At 36.5% G+C, this 21,269-nt stretch overlaps 2 protein-coding genes across 2 annotated transcripts in view; one reads left to right on the top strand and one right to left on the bottom strand.

Moving 5' to 3' along the window:
- Positions 1 to 21,269, top strand: part of LOC140152839 (cytochrome c oxidase assembly factor 1 homolog) — a 32,244-nt gene that overhangs the window by 1,714 nt on the left and 9,261 nt on the right. The window contains exons 2-3 of the mRNA XM_072175360.1: positions 3,532 to 3,680; positions 7,593 to 7,672. Coding sequence (XP_072031461.1) covers positions 3,532 to 3,680; positions 7,593 to 7,672 — 229 coding nt within the window. The remainder of the gene's footprint in view (positions 1 to 3,531; positions 3,681 to 7,592; positions 7,673 to 21,269) is intronic.
- On the bottom strand, positions 9,449 to 20,482 carry LOC140152837 (monocarboxylate transporter 13-like). Its single transcript, XM_072175356.1, has 5 exons — positions 20,324 to 20,482; positions 13,833 to 14,047; positions 12,876 to 13,019; positions 11,216 to 12,102; positions 9,449 to 10,244 (listed from the first exon to the last, which is right to left on the bottom strand). The coding sequence occupies exons 1-4, from the start codon at positions 20,347 to 20,349 to the stop codon at positions 11,684 to 11,686; spliced, it is 804 nt and encodes a 267-aa protein (XP_072031457.1). The 5' UTR covers positions 20,350 to 20,482; the 3' UTR covers positions 9,449 to 10,244; positions 11,216 to 11,683.

Genomic DNA, 21,269 nt, shown 5'->3' with positions numbered 1-21,269 from the left:
GTACAGTCCTATGCCACATCAACAACCAGACAATGGACATGATGGGTCAACTGTCTTGTTGTCAAGAGTTGATCAGCCATTCAGCACGATTGTTTATCATCAGTCAGACGGCAGGTCACGATCTATGCATTACGAGGTCACAGTTTCTATGCTCGCAATTTCTCAACCCAGTCACCGCACTGATTTTTCCGAAGTTTGCCGAAGTAAAGGCCCATCTTAAAACCATTTTTTGATAGTTATGGAGTAGTCATCAGTTGTTTTAAAAGCCTCAAAATTATGTTTGTAGGTTTGTCCTTGTCTTATCATGCAAAGAACTGGTATTCATAAAATATTTCTGGAAAATAATTGCGTTAAGATAATATGATAAATTTGAAGGTTTCATGAACTGTGCCCAAATAAACCGTGGACCTGACCGTTTACAACCTTCCCCTAGAAAATAACCATAGGTAAATTGCTCATAAAACATTGATCTGTCAGTTAGTAACAAAATCAGAAGTGTTCAACGGTTTTCATTAGGACAAAAATGGAAGTAAAAGTATATAAAATTACGACTAGATCGGCTTTTTACGCCATAGAATATTATGGAATCTGCATCCTCATAAACATGACAAAGTCGGGCAGTATCATACTGGATTTTTGTCTGATAAAGCCATTGCGACTTTATGCATGTTTTGTTGTAGCAGGTCTGATATTACACAGTTTTCCGAATACCACGAGTCAATCCGATCGGTTGAATTCACGCCCTGTATAAACTCCACGCATCGATTGGTTCTATGTCCTTGTCTACTACAAAAGCAATATTGATTGATTCCGTGGCTTCCACACAGACAATTTTGACAAAATATTTTATATGCGTTTTTTGGACTATTTACGTGGGATTTGACCGTTTGCAACGTTGATATGATATAATTTTCATGGCTTTTGGAAGGAAATGATGTAAAGTTTGTACACTGAAAAAAACAGAAGTATCTGTCTGCTGGGGGTATTCTTTAAGACAAAAAAACTACCCGACTTTGTACCCAAAAATTGAGCAATCTGTTTTGGTCCAAAATCACATTTCTTCACTCATTTTCGCTAAAGTGAAATCTGGTAATGATAGATTGGACCCTTTACAACCAGAAAACCTTTATTATTTGTCATTCGAAAATTAATAGCATTGCAAAATTAAATAAATACAAGGTTATCTCCACTTAATTTCTACAATTTCACAGAGGATAGACCAAGTCAGATGCACTCAGAAAAAAGAAACCAAGGCCTATATCTGTGACCGGCCGGTTGACTGTCATGCTCTTCTGTGTTTACGCGCATCTGTGTATGCTCGGCGCGCAGCTCAGACCATGGAAGTACCGGTATAAATAAAAAAATTAACTTTACCGGTACCCATTTCTTACGTCTGTCAAAGGGGACACCCTGGCCCCAGGTTTGTACAGCCTACTAAGATTTAAAGGGTATAAATCATGGGTAATTTCAATACCCTGGCACATAAAATAACAGAGATGTGATGATGGAGATAGAACTTTTTGAATGACCCTCATATATCTCGCTGTCATGTCATTGTTTGTTTTAAATGCTTGCACTATAAATTCAGGTGCTGGTGCTGCATTTCCTGACTGTGATTACTCAAGAAACACTAGCTATGAATTGCTCATGGAAGTGTTTTGCATTAGAGCTCTAGTATTTTGAATAATTACGGTAATGCTGTGATAAATCATGTAAGACTACTTTGTATGTCTTTTTTTTTTCTTGGTTGAGTCGGGTAAAAAAAGATATATGATAAATATATGAATAAGCAGAAACCAATTTGTTTCCCATTGTTTTTGATGAATCAGATGTTAGTATTTGTTCATCGATAAATCCCCTATATTTTGCCAGGGGGATGGTCCATACAATTATCCCCCCAAATGTTGACACCTTTATGTGGGTTTCTGACTAAATTAACCTCATATTCAGCCATTTTAGTCAAGAAAGTGCCCATTTTTGCACGCCTCGTGGAAATTTAATCTACTTTTGCACCATATTTCATCAGTTTTAACTTCAATATGGCAAAAATTATTGCGTGCATTTGTACCACAAACTTATTCTCAGTGGCGTAGCTGGTATTTTTTCAGGGGGGCAAGTCTGTATGGGGCGGAGGCCCAAATCCACCAAATTTCCCTGCACTTGGGTGGGGGAAGGGGCCCAAATAGACAATTTTTACCAGGCTTATTGATAATAATCGTACAGCTCAACTTACCGTACTTTTCCTAACCAGACAGTCCATGCCAAAATTGTTACTACACCTTTACATTTCATCGAATCTCTTTTTGATGTCTGTCATTTTGAACATCACACTTGAAAGATGTATGCTATGTAGAAACTTTATTTTGCAATAATAATTTGCATATTATTAGCATATTTGCAAGAAAAAACATGAAAATCAATAAATACCTATATTTTTCACAATTTCAATATTTTATTAGAAATTAAGCATGTAGGCCGTTTGTTATGACTTGATGAATGAAGCTGTTAAAACAGATTTTGATAAATTTGCTTATTTTTCCTTTTTTGCCCCAAAATGTGTAAAAATCAAAATTTTTTGGATGACCTATATTTTCTTTGAATATTTATCAAATTTCTTAATTTAGGTATAATACAGTGCAGAAAAAGATGTCAAAAAATCTGTTAAACAGATTTCCAATAAATTTTCCATTTTGGGTTAAATCTCAATTTTCATGCTGGATATTTGAAACATAAAATGAAAACATGTCCATTGCACTTTTTCCTCGAGATGTACTATAATATCAAGGTTACGGATATATTATAATCCCTTCTTATCTTCACTGATCCATCAGATACCTATTGTTATGAATGATCAATGAAAAGGTTCAGAACTGGGCTACTAATGGTCTCTCAAGTATCTATAGTTATTTTCATGACTGTGAATGTAGGAAAAGTATGATCAGTTGAGCTGTATGGTATTGCATATCGTATGGATTCCCCATCTCTCTGCCCCTCCTCTCCCTCTCTCCCCCTCTCTCTCCTCTCTTTTTCCTCTTTCTCCCTCCTTTTTCCTTGCACTAGGGGGCGGGGGCCCAAATAGGCAATTTAAAAAAAATAATTTCAAATTGTTTTAAAAGGGTTCCAGTCAACCATTGTTTTTTGGTTTTTTTACTTTTACACGTTTAGCGATTTTTCTAAATGTTTAAACAACTTCCAGACATTTTAAATGTTTAGTATGGACAGCCTTTAGGTCCATTCATACTACGCTGCATTTGCTTTGCAGTGCGGTGCATTGCCTATATTGATTACTTTTTTCTGCAACTCAACGCAACTTGTCCCATTTCCACGTTAAAATGTATTTAACTTTATTGCGATACCGCAATGCAGTATTTTGCAGTATGATGCGGTGAAGCTACCAGTGATGTAGAAAGTATAATGGAATCAAACTTTTGCGACTGAAAATGAAATAAAGTTTGTAGTGCCACACATATTTAATATTATGAACAGTATCATATAAACTTCTTTTCACAATAATTTTCCTTCTTTTTCCAGATGGTCTAATTTCACACAGTTATTTTCCTAAAGCTATGGAACTTTTGAGACAAGATCCTGTAGCTACTGACAGACTGGGCAAACCAATATACAATAAATTCATTGTTTTAACAGATAGATGGAATTTTATAGAAGGAACAAATGCACAGGTATGATAAGGCCACATAAAAAATTTTTTGGTTCTCATCTAGAGAATTTTTATGAAGTGTGACTGGACACCACAAATCAGCCGTAAAGTCAGCCCTGATCAATTTTGTTTTATTTTGTGTTTAGAAAATATATCACTAGATTTCGCGGTTCTCGGGTTGGGTGGTTCTTATGACTATCTCCGATTACCCAACACCCGTTACCCATATAGGCCTACTTGCCCCGACCTTTTAAACTACTATGATATACGTGTCTCAATGATCAAGACCCAATTTGACACAATAATCAACTTAGTAGTTTTGTAGCTGTGATGCTTACTTGGCTGTAATCTGAAACCCATCGTTCGCCTCTTTGCATCCCGGAAATAGTCATGTTCTCCTACTAATAGGCCTCTGCACATGTGCCGTTTTGAAATATGTGTTGATCCGATGAGATGCACCTGCACGATTAACCACACTGTAATGCTTTCCGATGCTCGCACTGCGCCTACGCGATTACGCACCGCATGTGCGTGATAGCGCGCACGCGATAGCGCACCACGAGCACGCGTTAGCGAGTCACGCGCACGCGATAGCGCGCGGACAGAGGTACGGACGGACACGCCATGATTAGTATTATGATAAGCTTTAAAATGGTATATCATTTGACTTCAAACGATATCCAGAAGCGGGGTTAACGTTATGGTTTGTTGAAATCTGTTCCGTCAACAAAATTGTACTTTTTTTCGGTTCTACATGTGTCTCTTTTTCTACATTTTTGGTAATAAATATCAAACAGTCATAATTGGCGGTCATTTCAAATCGTCCCCAAGTCAACGAGGTTCAGGAATGTCCTCTCATTGTTAATTGATGGTTATACATACCTAGACAAAGCAAACAAAGACAAGAACTATTTAAAGGATTCTGTAAAAATAGGTAGAAGCTTATTATCCTCTTCAGCAATAGGATTATTGATTGGTTTAAACAGTGTTTGATGAGATACTTGTCGCGCCGAATTGAGATACCTATGAATACCACCTTCACGCATATTTTACACTGTAACTCAGAATACAATTTGCCACGTTTACGGCTCATTCGTAGTGTCCACTCACAATTGATCAGGGAGATATATTCATGTAAAATCAGCACTGTTAGTTTTGATCTTTTCCAACAGTGCTTGAGGATTTGTTTTTCTTTTTTCAAATGCGAGATTCTTAGGCATTTGAAAGTGATTCATGTTCTCTAATAAACTTATTTAGCTACGGTATATAAAGTTTTCCTAACGCCTTCCAAAGTCTTTGAACAAAATCGATGAAACAAAAAGACTTGTAAAAAAATTATATTCTCACCCTTTGACCCCATCAATTAGGTTCAAAGCCCCCATTAAAAAAGAAAAAATTCTCTCACCAATTTCGATAGTCTCAGCCCTACACCTGTACTGTATTAATTTCATATGTGTGATGCGATCAAGTAAAACATGCAGTCGGAACTCGCAAATATTGATTTTGAAATATAGCCAAACAATGGAAACATTTCCCTTTGTTTCCTCTTGTTTTGGAAACTCTATTACTGCTCATATCTTTATGAACTGGTTGTTTGATTTCAACTGAGTTTTCTGCAAAATCTTTGTAAAGGCTTTTTGCTATCCTATAAGAAACTGAAAATTGAATTTTTCCGAGTTCCAACTGATTTTGCTTGATCGCATCATATAAACTGAAGTGCCCCCTCAGCATATTCACCTTTTCAAGAATCCCATAAGCCTTTGTGGGTAGACATAAAAGGTCTACCCCCAAAGACTTATGAGATTTACCAAAAAGGTAAATTGCTAGCCAGAAAATAACAGGAGTACCTGTATTGATTGAGCCAGTAGCGCACGAGGAAGGTCATGGTGTGTAAATCAGACTATAAAGCTTGTAATTAAACTGCCTTCATGAAACGTTTGAAAGACTGACTTTAATAAACAGTGACTTAAGCTGCTGAATTGATCAGTTTGGATTGGCCATTTGGGTTTTACATTGGTTTTGGAAGATACAAATTTCAGCTGGTTCTAAACTTGGCATCTGGAAACATAATTCTGCAAAGCAAATAAAGATGGTGTTACTCTAAACAACTCTTCTCATTCAGTGAATGTCATGGACCTTTTTACAAGCTACCTTTTCACAAGCTTAAGCTAAATCCTTTATATGCTTGAACTTTCTTTTTTCATGCATGATCTCACATATGGGTTAATGCCTTTTACCTTCATTAATCATAAATCAAAAACAGATCAGGCAACTATTGTCCATTATTGTGAGGGTCATACACTGTGTCATTTGAAGTAAAACTGATTAAGTTTGTTGCCAATGATGAATTGATAAATGCCTAAATGGTACTGTTTGGCTATGCAATTAATAAAAAAATATGCTGCATTATTTCGCAAAGATAAACTGCCATTTTGTATAATGCAAGGTTGTACTGAAGATGAACTTTGGATACCAAAATTTTGTATACAACTTAGGGTCCCTTTTTTTTTGACATGCCGAAAGGGGAAAGGATATTTTGGCAAGGTGAAGGGGGACAAGTAAGTTTTGGCAGATTATTTCACCCAAAAATATGTGTGCATAGTGCATGTACATAGATATTGAAACCAGTACAGTTTTACAAATTCCAACAAATTGCAGCCTTAAGTACATGTAGTATAATCATGAGTAGACAATGTCCATTTTTATTTAGCAACACAAATTCTTTTGCTTTTGGTTAAATCTCTTGTCCTTTTAAGTGTGATGGTTGACATGTTATTTGATTTGAAAAATTAGAAATTAAACAAAAAGAAAGGTCATTTGGTTTCTATTTCTCAATATTGCCGGTTTTGCTTTTTTATAAAAAAAAAACCTTGCACAGATCAATTAAAGATTAAAATGCACAGAAATTGGTAATGAAGAGCTGTGTTTATCATGCAAACATATGTGATATCAAGATTTTAAGTACTCATTTTTGTTTCTGTTTTGTGTCTGGAAACTCAAGCATGATTTTACATAGATAAAGAGAATTATGACTGTGAGCCCTGTACAACATTGAAAAGACATAGCCCAAACTTTCATATCATTGGCGTGTCATGGGGGCTGCTATGGGAAATGTTACCCCCCCCCCCCAAGTTAAAATACAGAAGTTAGCATGCAATTTGCAAATCAGTCATTTTATTTTGATGCAATATGATCACATTTTGTATAATTGCTAAATAATTAATCTTAATGTGCAGGGACAGGGAAGGGCTTAAATGTAATCGATCATTTGGGGAGGGGGTTGATTATGACTTGATTATCACCATATAGGAGCACCTGTATTGTATGTTAGACTTTATGCATCTTCTTAGTTAACAATTTTTGACATCTATGTTTTGCATTGTAGCAACAAAACAAATGATCATTATCACTTATTAACATTTAGAGTGCAAACTCGAATGCACAATATGTGCCAAAAATGGATGTAGCGTTATTAAGTTTTCTAAAAAGAGGTCAAAGAAGCCTCAAAGTGTGTTAAAAAATTGTATTTTTAGCACTGTGTCCACTTGTATCTTTCTGATGAACAACAAGTGGGCCGCCATCAGCATGATGACGATGCCAGTTTACATAGAAAATTGTCATAACTCTCTCTATATATAAAGTGGGGGAATAAAGTGCGAAATGCAAACTAGTGACTAAATAAGTGATGACCAGTGGCGGCGCCACACCGGGGGGCATGGGGAAAAATGCCCCCAGTCAGAACTCTTGCCCCCCTGTTGCCCCCCCCTCAGAAAAACCCCAAAATTACTTAAAATTTCAACTTTTTACGGTAATTTTGCGCAAACTTTGTTGATTTTGCCCCCCCTGAAATTCACTTTGCCCCCCTAATGACCCCCCGAAAAAAAAAAAATTCCTGGCGCCGCCACTGGTGATGACATCTTTTATATCATTTCAGCTTAAGATTCCTGTGAAAGGTTCCAGAAATCGAGGTCTTCTTGTTATGTGGGCATCTAGAACTCAACCTGATAATCAAGAGTAAGTCTTGTGTGCCACAGTTTACAATAATTATAGTACCGGTAGTTATTTAGTGAAATATCAGGAGCAGAGTGTCATTACTGGCCAAAGTATATTGTATAGTATCAGGCCCAGTAGCCAGGGTTTTTTGTTGTGGGTGCTGATTTTGAAAAAGTGGACTTTTTTTCCAGGGGGGGGTCACAATTTTGTGAAAAGTGGACTTTTATCCCAAAATTTTGACCTTTTTTTGACCAAAAAAGCTTAAAAAAACAAATTTTTTGGCTCACTACGCTTGCAAATTCTTAAATTTTGGGACTTTTTGTATATTTTTGCAAATCTGGCTATGGGCCTGCATAGTATTCCCCATAACTTAACCCCTCCACACGAGTGTCGGATGCAAACGACAAGTTTCATTTTTTTTTTAAATTTCAAAATTGTAAATTTGCATTTACCCCATTATGAAAAATGCATCCATTATTCAAACAAGCCTAGTATTGGTTTAGTGGCTCTTAAGGGATCTGGAATGAGCGTTTTGAGCGTTTCGACAGTATTTTTGTGGGGCATGAGAGCACATCAGACATATCAATTGCATTCTGAATACGAAGAATGTCTTTCTGATATCAAATAATTTTCATTTTTGAAATTCACGATATAATACAAATGTTATGACAAATTATTAAAATTTGATATTTTTCACATTTTTGATATATAACAGTCCTCGGTAATTTTATAAATCTAATGACATATTCTTAAAGTGTATGTAGATGGGACCGACGATCATTTGAAAATTTTGACCTTTCATATTGAAGATATGGATTTTTTTCCCCAAAAGACCTAATTTTTTTGGGTGTTTTGGGAAACTAAATCCATATCTTCAATACGAAAGGTCAAAATTTTCTATTGATCGTCGGCTTATCATCCCACCTACATACACTTTAAGTATATATCATCAGATTTATAAAGTTTACTTCGAGTACTGTTAAATATCAAAAATATCAAATTTTAATCATTTGCCATAAAATGTGTATTACATTGCAATTTCAAAAATCAAAATTATTTGATATCAGAAGGACATTCTTCGATTCAGAATGCAATTCGATATGTCTGATGTGCTCTAATGTCCCACAATAAATACTGTCCAAACGTTCATACCCCATCCCTTAAGATAGTTTTATATTTTGAGAAAACATCTCAAATCTTGCACTTGTAGTTGAAGCCTGGCCAGCACACAGATACTATCTGTTGCCTAAGCCAAAACCTATAAGTAGCACTTAATTTTCACTAGTTTTCTCTATGTCTGCTTCAATTTAAAACCATCCAAAGTGACTAAATGGTATTTTATGGGCACTTAAATTTTATTTTACCATGACTTTGTTGTATATCTTTACAGATCACTGAATTCTGATTTAATTTTTACTTTTACAACAATGAATGGAAAAATATATTAGACAAAATGTTCTCTCAAGCAAGTAAGACCCAAGCTTATAATCGTGGAAAATATGAAAGTTAAAACTTTTCGACCCTCATAGACTTTTTATGTTTTATAATTCTACACAATGACCATGATTGATAAGACATATACAATAGACAGCTGTATAATGACATTAAATCATACACTCTGGATTTTTTACTTTTACAACAATGAATGGAAAAATATATTAGACAAAATGTTCTCTCAAGCAAGTAAGACCCAAGCTTATAATCGTGGAAAATATGAAAGTTAAAACTTTCCGACCCTCATAGACTTTTTATGTTTTATAATTCTACACAATGACCATGATTGATAAGACATATACAATAGACAGCTGTATAATGACATTAAATCATACACTCTGGAAAAAAATGATTGTATTATCAATCATTGTTTTATATTTATTGTAAAAAAGTAATCACACAATCTGATTTATAAAAGATTATCTAATGACCATGTTAAAAACATATAGAGGTCAAATTTTATTTTCTACTAATGTGATGTTATTGTTTATAATTATATTGCACTCTTCACAAACAAACCTTGACAGCTTTTGACATACATGTAATCCACAGAAATAAAGTTTGTATTTTTGTAAATAAAATCATGCAATCTATTATTTTATTAAAATTTTATTCAAACATGGTATTTGGAAGTTCTGTAGGTCTTGTGATTCTTGAGGTGTTAAAAGTACCCAAATTGCCAAAAAGATACTTTTCAGGGGGAAAAAGTCCTGACCCCTGAAAACTACCTTTTGACAAATCAGATTTTGACAAATTTCAAAAACCACAAGATCTTTTGAGCTATAAAAGTGAATAATACGAATTACCAAAAATGCCCAGTCCTATTATGAGCAATGCATTGCTTTACATGCTGGTAAGTCTGTTGAAAAAGACCCAGAAACTCACAAATCTTTAGTATAGTTTATCAAGTTAATATATCTCATATTGTATGTGATCAGACCAGATCAAACCTTCTGCTCTGAAATCTCTTCAAGATGGGAGTTTGTACGTCTTGTGTCCAGAAAGTAGAGAATAATGGCTGATATAAGAGCCATAAAAAATGATGCTCCTGCTAGGTAGAAAGCTACACTATAGCTGCCAGTTATGTCACGTATGAGACCTGTGGTTGGCATGAGAAGAAGAAACAAATTGATGGTCATTCAAAATGATAAGATTCTTTAATGTAGCTTATAATCAGTGTTATAAAAAGCCAAAATCTTCAAGGGCCTCTTTAATTTTCACAGGCTCAAACTCAATTTGTAAAATAATAGTTTGTAAAATAATTATACTGTGCCACATTATGGCACTTCAGACTCCCAAATCAACAACATGTAATGCCGTGGATTGGTCTTGTTGACTTTAATGACATTATTTTCGGCAGAGTAACAAACAAGTGGACTTGCAGTGATTTGGGTTTTGATTTGAGGGTCATCCTATTTTGTATACTATCATGTGACATGTATATGTAACCTTATTTTTTACCTGTTATAACAGATGATTGGGTTGGTTAATTTTAATTAACTTAAAAGTTATGTCATGTCATGTTATGTTATGTTATGTTATGTTATGTTATGTTATGTTATGTTATTTTATGTTATGTTATGTTATGTTATGTTATGTTATGTTATGTTATGTTATGTTATGTTATGTTATGTTATGTTATGTTATGTTATGTTATGTTATATGTTAATTGTTATGTTATGTTATGTTATGTTACATTATGTTACTTTGTTTTTTGTTATGGTACATTTTAATAGGTTATGTTATGATGCTTTGTTATTGTGATGTTCATCATCAATATAACTTTATATATTTTAAGTAATATTGTGTTGATCATGGTTATAACTTTGTTGAGAATACAAGCTTATTCAACTATATAATCATGATATTTGGGCTATTCCAGTTGAAATCCAACCACCTCCATGAAAGACATAACCTTAATCTTCCACACAGGGAGTGTAGTGTGAATTTCAAATGGGGTTACCTCCAGGGGTTACCTGTATTTTGGAATGGCTGATTCCATTTGAAATCTACACCTGGAACTGGAATCTACACTTTGAACTGTAATGGCGCAAGGCCCATTCAACTTACCTGTCAGGAGTCCTCCACCAAGATCTCCAAAAGCACCCACCGCCCATACAAATCCTAAATTGACAGAAAAGTGGGCATCACCATCCATTTGCTTCAGAACAACTGGCATAGTTGTGAAAAGGAATGCAAAAGCAAATCCAAGACACCCTGTCAATACCAGTCCCATAATATAACCTTCAATGCTGCTAGCAATAAAGGTGATAGTACAAATGAATATCGTCATGGTTATTTCAATACCAATTGGTGATAGCCATCCACGATCTACTAATATTCCATTCATAACTCGACCAAATATTCCACCAACTCCAATCAGAGAGAGCAAATAGCTTGCTTGGTGGGAAGTGACCCCACTCTCTTCTGCTTTAGCTATACTGTGGATAGATATGGAGACAAATCCAAAACTATGGAAAAAGTACATCAGGGAGATCATCCACACTGGTGAGGCAGGAAGAAACCGACAATAGGACTTCAAGTGAATCTCGAATTTCTTGGGTTCAGATAATGATTGGTCCACTGATGTGTGTGGAATTTGGACATAGGAGCCATTTTATCTTTATCCTTGTTGAGTTGGGTAGAACTTGTATCACATTGTTTAATTGAATCATGTTTAATATCTGTTTGTGTTTTTGTATCCATTTCCCTTGTGGTTCTTTGTTGTGATTTAAAAACACTTGCAGCAGCAACACAGTGGAAAAGCAGAGCAGCTTCTATTAGTAATGCTCCACGCCATCCATAAGTGTCAATGAGAAATCTGATGAATGGTGGTAAAATCATCTTTCCTATATTGCCTCCAGAAGAAACCATTGAATGAGCTAAAGCAAAGTGCTCTGTGAAGTGTTTTTCAACAACAACAACTGATGTGAGCCAGAGAATACCTCCACCAATACCTAACATAAGAAAATAACACAAATATTCAAAGTTATTAATAATAAATAATGAACAACATTATCAAGCGCAAAATACAAAGGTTACTCAAGTAAATTATCACAATTTAAATTTGCATGATCACAATTGTTTGTTTGTTTGTTTGTTTAAACGGTTGCATCAGGACCCACTGATGGGACCAAGTCAAGTCAAGTCAAGTAAAACTTTATTAAATCCACAAGGGAAATTACACTCATGACCAGGCTCAAACAAAATGCTCAAGCCAGGCTAAAAAGCCTATAAGTATGCTGGCCTATATGGAAAGAGAAGTGAGAAACAGATTTGAAGACAAAGAACAAGGAAAAGAAGGCCACTCCCAACAATCAAGTTTTCAAGAAATTTTACTGTCAGGCTTTGGGTCAAGAGAAAGGAAGTGCTTTTGACATTATCATATCTCCATCTTCCTCTTTACATTTTCATCTCCAATTCTATCTTCTTTTCCCTGCCATCATCATCATCATCATCATCATCATCATCATCATCATCATCATCATCATCATCATCATCATCATCATCATCATCATCATCATCTTCTTCTTCATCATCATCATCATCATTTTCTTCATCGTTATTATCATTTACATAGTGATCTCCATCATCATCTTTACATCTTCCTTTCTTTCATATCCATCTGTACTGTCATCATTATCTTCATTTCCACATTCACATTTGTCTTCATATCGTTCAACTTCATCTTCTTGCTGTATGTGCTCCTTTTTATCATATATATACAAACCTGTAACTATTGCAAATGTAACAACAAGATGTTCAATTGTGGAAGCAAATATGCTGGATAGAATGCCAACAGGTAGGAGAATTGCTCCTACTATTCCGACTTTTCGACAGCTCCATCGTCTTAAAGCAGCACCTGTTGGGAGTCCTGTAAACATGTACAAAAGATATATGGGCGTATTTAAGTTATTCTGCTATTGTTCTGCAAGGTGTCAATGATGTTGAGATATCCCAGATCGAGATGGAGCTACAATCAAGGAAATTAAAGTTGGCACATACTAAATGTAAATCGCCACCTCTCTCCCCCAGTTCATCAATGATGATCACATGGGCTCTCCAGTCTCCCCGATGTTGGTTGAGGGGGAATGGGAGAGGGGAGGGGAAAGGAGAAGGTTTGAACTTCTCATCAAACATTGTTATATTAATTTCACTGAACTCTTAGAGCGGCAATGAAGAATTCCAACAGAGTGTTCCAACTATTTATTTCCTTGATTGTAGATGGTATATTTGGGGTACATTAAGTTCAATAAAATGTCAGTTAGAATTTTAATTTCAAAAATGTACTGTGGCCTGTGTTACATGTTGAACTCGTTTTAACGTTAGCACCCAAAACATTGACGTAAATCACGATTTTCATGTTTCATAACAATGCTGAGTATCGATTAAAAGAGGGTAGATTTAGTTCTAAATTAAATAAATGAATTACCGACTTCCATGATCATGCATGATTGGGAGTGGTCAGCTCAATGTTACGAAATTATCTCATGTTTTCAGTTCAGCACAAAGTGAGTTCAATTTATTAAAGCGGCCTTTTGTTGAATGCACGTTGTACGCCCGGTTGTACGCGAACGTTAAATCGAGATTTTGATATTTCATAAACAACACAATTATTGTGAGTGTAATGTTTGTCGAAATCAGCAAAAATGCATTCACGGATAAGGTGTTCATAAATCATAATTACCTATGAAGCCCCTGGTTGCAATAGGCAAACTTCCCAGCCATCCAGCAAGGGTTGCGCCTACGTTGAACTCCCGCTGAAAAGTTAATAAGAAAATACCTCCGTTTTGCATGAGCACCACTAATAGCACACGTGTTGTAAATGCACCAATAAACACCAGGTATCCTGATAATTTCTGTTGTTTCATCGTGTCACAAGAATTGTCGCCTCTGACATCTCTATTCAAAAAGAAAGTTACGAAATCAAAAATATGTGACATTGATTCGGATTATGACATGGAAATTAAATAAACAAAGTTTGCACTGTATCCATGATCATGACCGTAAGTGACGTTGCACCGAAATTAAACTTGACAAACAAATAAATAAACAAACAAAGCATATCAAATTATTCGTCTGGCCCCATGGATCAAAAAAATGTAAAGTTTTGTGCACGTGACATGCGACCTATACAGGTTGCCGGGACAGGTTATAACAAAAGAAAATAGTATTAGGCAACCATGTCACTATTGTATTGAATTTTAGGGAGCGATCGTTATTTATGACAGAGGGGGAATGGGAAAATTTAGGGGGGAACACGAAATTTTTGGGGGGTCTTTAGGGGGGAACCTGAAATTTTTAGTTCAACCTGGAGGGGGGATTGTTACATTTTAAATGGAGAAAATTGTTGGGAAATATATGTCATTAGCGCATTTTACTCCCCGGGATTTTACTTGGAAAAGCAAAAACGTTGACCTTAACAAAAAAAGCTCATAGGGCAAGTTGAAGCCTGTGAAAATCGAAAATCTTACTCACACCTTAGTTAAACACATGGTTTGAGAAAAAAAAATACAGTACCAAGCATTATATTTTTTTCTGACATTTACCAAAGAAATGAAAATTATTGCTTTTCATTTGACCCGAGAAAATTTATTATGAAATGAAAAGGTGTAACTAAACATTCTGCTTATTTCAACACCGATTTCGATCGTTCCCAGTGCCTAATTAAAGCCATATTATAACATTTGCTGAGGAGAACTCCCTCAAAGAAATTCTGGTTTTTACACGATTGTAATGTACTTTAGTCAATAAAGATACTCTGCAAAAATCAAGACTTTAGGTGCTGTAGTTTTGTCGGGAGTTTTGTCGAAATCTGAGATTTTGAATAAAACGATGGAACCGGCGTTTTGATGGAAATATTAGTCGAACACGTATGCAAAGTGAAGACATAGCTTATAGTTGCTCTGGGCTTGTCTTGTTTGCTACCCTTTTCTTGCCTTCAGTTTTTGTCTTGTATTTGGCTTTAAACTACAGCATGTAGTTTTCGTTGTTTAATTTAATATTTTGTCGTCTGTCCCTGAAGAAGAGCAGTTTATCTGCTCGAAACGTCGGTTGATTTTTGTGTCTGTTAGGTTTTGTTTGTCGACTATGTACACAGTGATTTTCATCACTCCAGTGTACTTTTGTACTGTTTTCCTGACACCTCTGTGGGTTCTGGAATTGGCAATTTTTGGCCATTAAATTTTGGCACTCTGCACCGAACTTTGCCTGTTTTTAGGCCTACATTGGTTGTTTGGTTTTTGTCTACTTTTGTGCTCAGTGATTTTCATCGCTTGTTCTAGTACACTTTTTCTTCTAATGCCTATTTTGCCCCCCCCCCTTTCGTACTGTCTAGTCTGTGTTTTACTTGTTCCCCCACGTCAAGTTGGTGTACCTTGCTTTCTTTCCAGTTATGCAAAGTACGTACACGGCGTGCGGGATACACATAACACACACACCCCAAGGATCGTACCGTATTACAACCGCGGGAGTAACATGCATGGGCGCTAGTAGTAAATTCCAATGTTCTATGCTTTACCTCAGTTATTCGGCTCAAAATTAAAAGGGGACATATCTGACAGTAAAAGCTAACATTTTATGGAAAATAAATACTAATCTATTTTCACAGAAATGTTATAATATGGCTTTAAGTGACGGGGGGGGGTCTTGTATAACAACAGCCATGGCTGACTAGTCAGGCAAGTTTTCCGTGTCACGGAAAAACGGACAAATCCACGGAATTTAAGAAAAAAACGGAAAACACGGAAATTCGCGGAAAACGTGTTTTTCCTTGAGTCAAATAAAAATGAAGAAAAAATAATGAGAATGTGAGGTAAATATAATGAAAATGAAGTCTGTCTTCAAAGATATCAACCTTAAAACAACTAGACATAGAGTAGACATAGGCCTACGCTTATATTTAATTTTGATTTGTGAAATGTGATTCTTTTTTAATCACGGAATGTGAACACGGAATTGAAATTACATCACGGAAAATCACGGAATTTAGTATTTAAAACCACGCACGGAAAATCGCGGAATTCGGTATTTTCGTCACGGAAAACTTGCCACGGCTCTATGCATAACAAAAGAGGATGCATGGTCAGTGGCGTTCTACTCCTCTTTTCGCCAAACGACAAGTGTTTCTGGAATGCTGCTAAAATAAGAAAACTTTTAATGCTAATTTATTGCACATTCTGGGGAAGCGTGGTTACCTTTGAAATAGCCGAGTGAGAGGGTTTTCAATGAAATATTTTTTGTGTCAAAATTGAAGCATCCTATGTATAAAAGAATATATGAATATTTACTGCACATAACGATTCGTGATACCCGATTGTGGCACATTTGATGTCGTTTTTAAAAGAAGCAGAGAATTTTATTTCAATTTTATATACGCCAAAATATTTTTTAATTGAGCAAGAATAAGGATAGAAAAACGTTGCCAAAGATTACTGTTTCGTTCCGGCGAGTCAAAATCGATATGATGTATTGTCCATGTACATGATGTAGAGGCCCATTTATTGGTGGATTTCTGTATGTAGAACACACAGTTAACAACAATTGAGCGCTATTAATACACATTAATGTGTTTAGGCAAATAAAATTCCAAAATATGGTACATTTTCTGCCTTTGCTTGTCACGTGGTAGGCCTATGTTGAAGTTGCGATTTTATGTTCAAATAAGTTTCAAATGGATACCAACAAGAAAAGTGGCCGAGCGGTCTATAGGCGCTAGGCTCATAGAGTATCCAAAGCGGTGCGCCGTGAGTTCGAACCCCGCCTCTGCCAAATTTAATTTTACTTTTTTTTCAATTTCATATTGGGGAAATGTGACTGGGAGAATTTATGTATGGCGTGGAGTGGTGTGGTGGCGTTCCGAGTGATAAATATTGTTCGTTGTGTGTTGGGTCTTGAGTTGGCAACCCCCAAAACAAAAAAAAAATTATTCCAGAGAGTGGAAAACGAAAGACGGAGAAAGTTTTATAAGCATCACGAATTAAGAGTAACAATTTCTCAGTGTTCTAGTATACAAATAATTAGGCCTACAAACACTCATTGAAGGTAAAAACATTCTGTTAGAGCAGGGGAGTAGGCCTAATTTTTTGATATTTCTGTAACATAACTGCAGCAATAAAACATTCATTTGTCGGGCAGTCCATTTTGACATAATTGGAACCCTTTGTGTCTGCTGTAATTTAGATACTTTGATAACATGTTCTCTTGACATTTCTGGAATATAGGCAATTTGCAGCTATAAAATAGCCATTTGTGAGGCAATTTGCATACCTGCCAACCGTTCCGCTTTTTAAACCTCAAAGTCGGTAAAAAGCGGAACGTTCCGCTTTTCCCGATTTTACAACGAAAAAAGAAATATTAATTATGATTCTTTCTGGACGCATATAAATTATTTCCAATTTTAAAATGAATATTCCTTAGAACCCTGACTGGATGACTGGGCTAGATAATGGTACTCATTTAACATGCATGTGGTCAAATCAGAACACCCGGTTTTCATGCCCAAAATGGATGCATTTTGGTCGATTATCGGACCAGCATATGATTGCTGATTGTGTCGGGTTTTGCGTTCAAAAACTCATCTCTAAAGAAGTATGTAATGTATATTAATGAACGATGACGTTTGAGATGATGCTGGACTGATGCCGTATAGGCATATGTATAATCTAATATTAAGTCATGTTTAAAGTCTAAATGGATGCAAACTTGGGTCAAAGGTTTGATATGAACCTTTTAGCTGTATCATTTGGCTTTGTTTGGCCGTCAGTCGGGGTGGGGTGGGTTGGAGGTTGGGTGGGGTGGTTGAGTGTGTGTATGTATTTCCCTTGGGATAGGTCTCTTATTTTAGTCCCAATTTGTAGTGACATCACTCTGTATGTTTAACATACCAAATATTACAAAATTACTCACACAATGTATTCTTCATGCACATTAGTACCCCCCCCCCATGTGGGCCCCCTCCCACATACCCGAAGAGGTGGGGTCAAAAATTTGATGAATCATTGTTTTTATATTGCGCATTATATATATCAATTTCAGTCATGTAGGCCATGTTATTAGACAAAAAAACTTTGAAGAATGTACAAAAGTATAGGAAACTCACAACTTTAAAGCATGTTTTCTGTAAGAAGGAAGCACTTTTTATTAAAAGTGTAAAACAAGCCAGGAGCTTTGAAATACACATTAGTACCCCTCCCCATATAGGCAACCTCCCACATACCCGAAGGAGGGGGGGGGGGCAAAAATTTGATGAATCATCGTTTTCATATTGCGCATTATATCAATTTCTGTTAGTTTTTGAACGAATCTGTTCTGCTAGTTGGAATCCTTGCATCATTTCCTTTCTGAAAATGTACACTTTTATATATTTCTCATCATAACATTTAGTGATACTAAATTACAGACTCGAGGAAGGTATATTAGTATAAAGAAAAAAAGCGTAGTGATTTATAGTATAAAGGGCCTATTTTATGGGCCAGTGTGCCCAAGCGCTCCAAATTGAGCAATTTAACCCTATATTTGGGCCAAAAACGCAAGATGCACAGGGCAATTACGGGGGAAATTATTGCTTTAGTTTTTCTTCTATTAATTATGTTTTTAGGGGGGTTTGGACGCCCACGCAAAAAATAACCCCCCGCTTCCGCCGCCTAGAGCCCTTTATCTTCTGCTCTTATTTAGATGATGCTCCCATTGTAATATATAGGCATAGGCCACCTAACTTGCTAACTTGTTCACTTGATATTTGGGGAATCATTATCATAACTGCGGCTTCAATCGGACCTTCACCTTCATTTTGCAAAATTGTCCACCTTTTTTAGACACCACCCCCCACGTAGTGGATAAACAAGTGGTCGTTTTCGCTTCTGCTTTCGACACCCGGCACTTTAGGCTTATAGGGAAATCTTTTCCACGAAAGGCCATGGGCCGTCATTTCTATAGGCGTAGATCTGGGGGATACCCCCCCCCCAATATTTTGCCAGGGGTGGTCCATGCAATCATCCCCCTCCCCCAATGTTGACGCCTGAAATATGAGTTTTTGACCAAATTAACCTAATATTTGCCCATTTTGGCTCCAAAAGTGCAAATGTGCGCGAATCTACGCGTGCCACTGGTCATTTCACAAAGTTCCGGCTTTTTCAAACTAAAATATGAAATGGCTTCAATTCAAGTTTTACAAAGTGTCACAAAAAGATAAAAGTAGTAGTCATGTAACATAAAATTGTTCAACTGAGTTCTGGCCTGTGAACATGGTGAAACTTCAATTGATGAGGTATAACCTATCATTTCGAGCAGTCTGGACCTAATGCAAGACAAAAAAGGTTGGAATGAAAAATAGAATGTGCACCTTGTACGGTAATGGCCAGGCCCGTACGCAGGATTTCATTTGGGGGTGCTGATTTTGAAAAAGTGGACCTTTTTCCAAGGGAGGGGGCGATTTTGTGAAATGTGGACAAAATTTGGACCTTTTTTGTCCAAAAAAGCGCAAAAAATGATTTTTTTTTGCTCTGAAATTTCGGGACGGGCCTGGTAATGGCCGCCATATTTTCCTTATTTTTAGAGTGATGAAATGGCGCTTTCTTAGTGTTAAGTCTCACCCCCTCCCCTTTCCCCACTGTTGAGCGCACATGAACAAAATATCAGGATTCAACATTGATCGGGGGCCGGGATCAGGGGAACAAAGGGCTCATTTGCAATACCGTGCTAATTTCATTCCAACCCTTTTGAGGGCACGATGGCTCAGTGGTTACGGCCTTGGACTCAAGGGAAATACATACACACACTTGCTCGACGTGTGTGGGTTCGATTCCCGTCCCATCACCGTGTTGCGCCCTTGGGCAAGACGCTTTGCCTCGCTTGCCTCACCCCACCCAGGTGCAATGGGAAGCTGTTAGGGGTAGTCACAGTCTTGTACTGATGGACCCTGCGCCACTTGTAGGCTGCAAACGTGGTTCCGACATATTCTAATAACGGCGGAATAAATCATTTATTATAAATGTAAAGCGCTTTGAGGCTGTTTACGGCATAAAGCGCTATAAAATATCTACATTTTTTTTTGTGTCCAGGGTTGTAGATCAAGTAAAGCTGCACTGTCGTTCTATTGTCTATACTATAGTGTATACTTATAAAATATTGGATGGCATTGAGGGACGGGTTGTATTATTTTGTTTAATATTGACTTACTTTTCCTCAGCTTTGATGTGGCACATTATTCACAAATTAATGTCGAGTACAGGTAGCGTGCATCGTAATTTTAAAACAGTATCTTCTAGTCTAGTGTATACACGGCTTTTAAATGCTGGTATCCGTCCATTGTTTGCTCATGTTGTAAACAGAAACCGAGATAAATTGGCAGAAGCTCATCCGTTTATTTACTGTTAGTCTCGGTCCCAGCTGGTTTGTGCTCCTTTGTTACAAACCGGCTGGACCGAGACTAGTGCAATTGTTTTCCCGATGATGGTTTATGGTTTATGAATAAGTTATGAATTATAATTATATGCATTATGATTATGAATGACATTTTTCAGGTTATTGATCGCAAAGCCTATATGGATATGCATGGCGCTCTTAGTATAACCCGATGTATATCATGATAGGCCTATTGCATGAATCAATCGAATGCGCAAGCGTTTGAACTTTGCATATTAAGCATTTCCGTAGGCCTATACTGTTTCCCTAAGACCATTTTATTTAAAAGGCACCACAAGAATATGTGCCAAAAATCGCCACGCCCCTCGGCTTGCCAAAACTGCACCCCCCCCTTCGTCTCGCCAACCCCCCCAAGAAAAAACCCTCCCACAAGGGCTCATAATTATTGCACAGCCCCTTAGCATCCTGGAAATAAAACTGGAACCCTTTAGTTTTAAATGCAGGTACATAAGGCCTGAAACAGACTTTTTTCAATGCAACAAATATTTGGTATTCAATCTGTTTCGAGTCATTTCTTAACGTATGTTTGTTGTTCAAAAAATGATCTCCGACGAATGTTCGACGTCAAATACATAATAGGCCTATTCGATGTCGATTGTTTGTTGTTGTTGTTTTGAGGGTTTTTGGGTTTTTTTTTTTTTTGTTGTTTTTTGGTTTTTTGGTTGCTTTGTTGGGGTTTTTTTAATCGGCATCATGGAAT

Source organism: Amphiura filiformis, chromosome 5, assembly GCF_039555335.1.
Source record: "Amphiura filiformis chromosome 5, Afil_fr2py, whole genome shotgun sequence".
Classification (NCBI taxonomy): domain Eukaryota; kingdom Metazoa; phylum Echinodermata; class Ophiuroidea; order Amphilepidida; family Amphiuridae; genus Amphiura; species Amphiura filiformis.
Note: the sequence above shows the minus strand (reverse complement) of the source record. Positions and strands in the feature narration are given on the sequence as shown.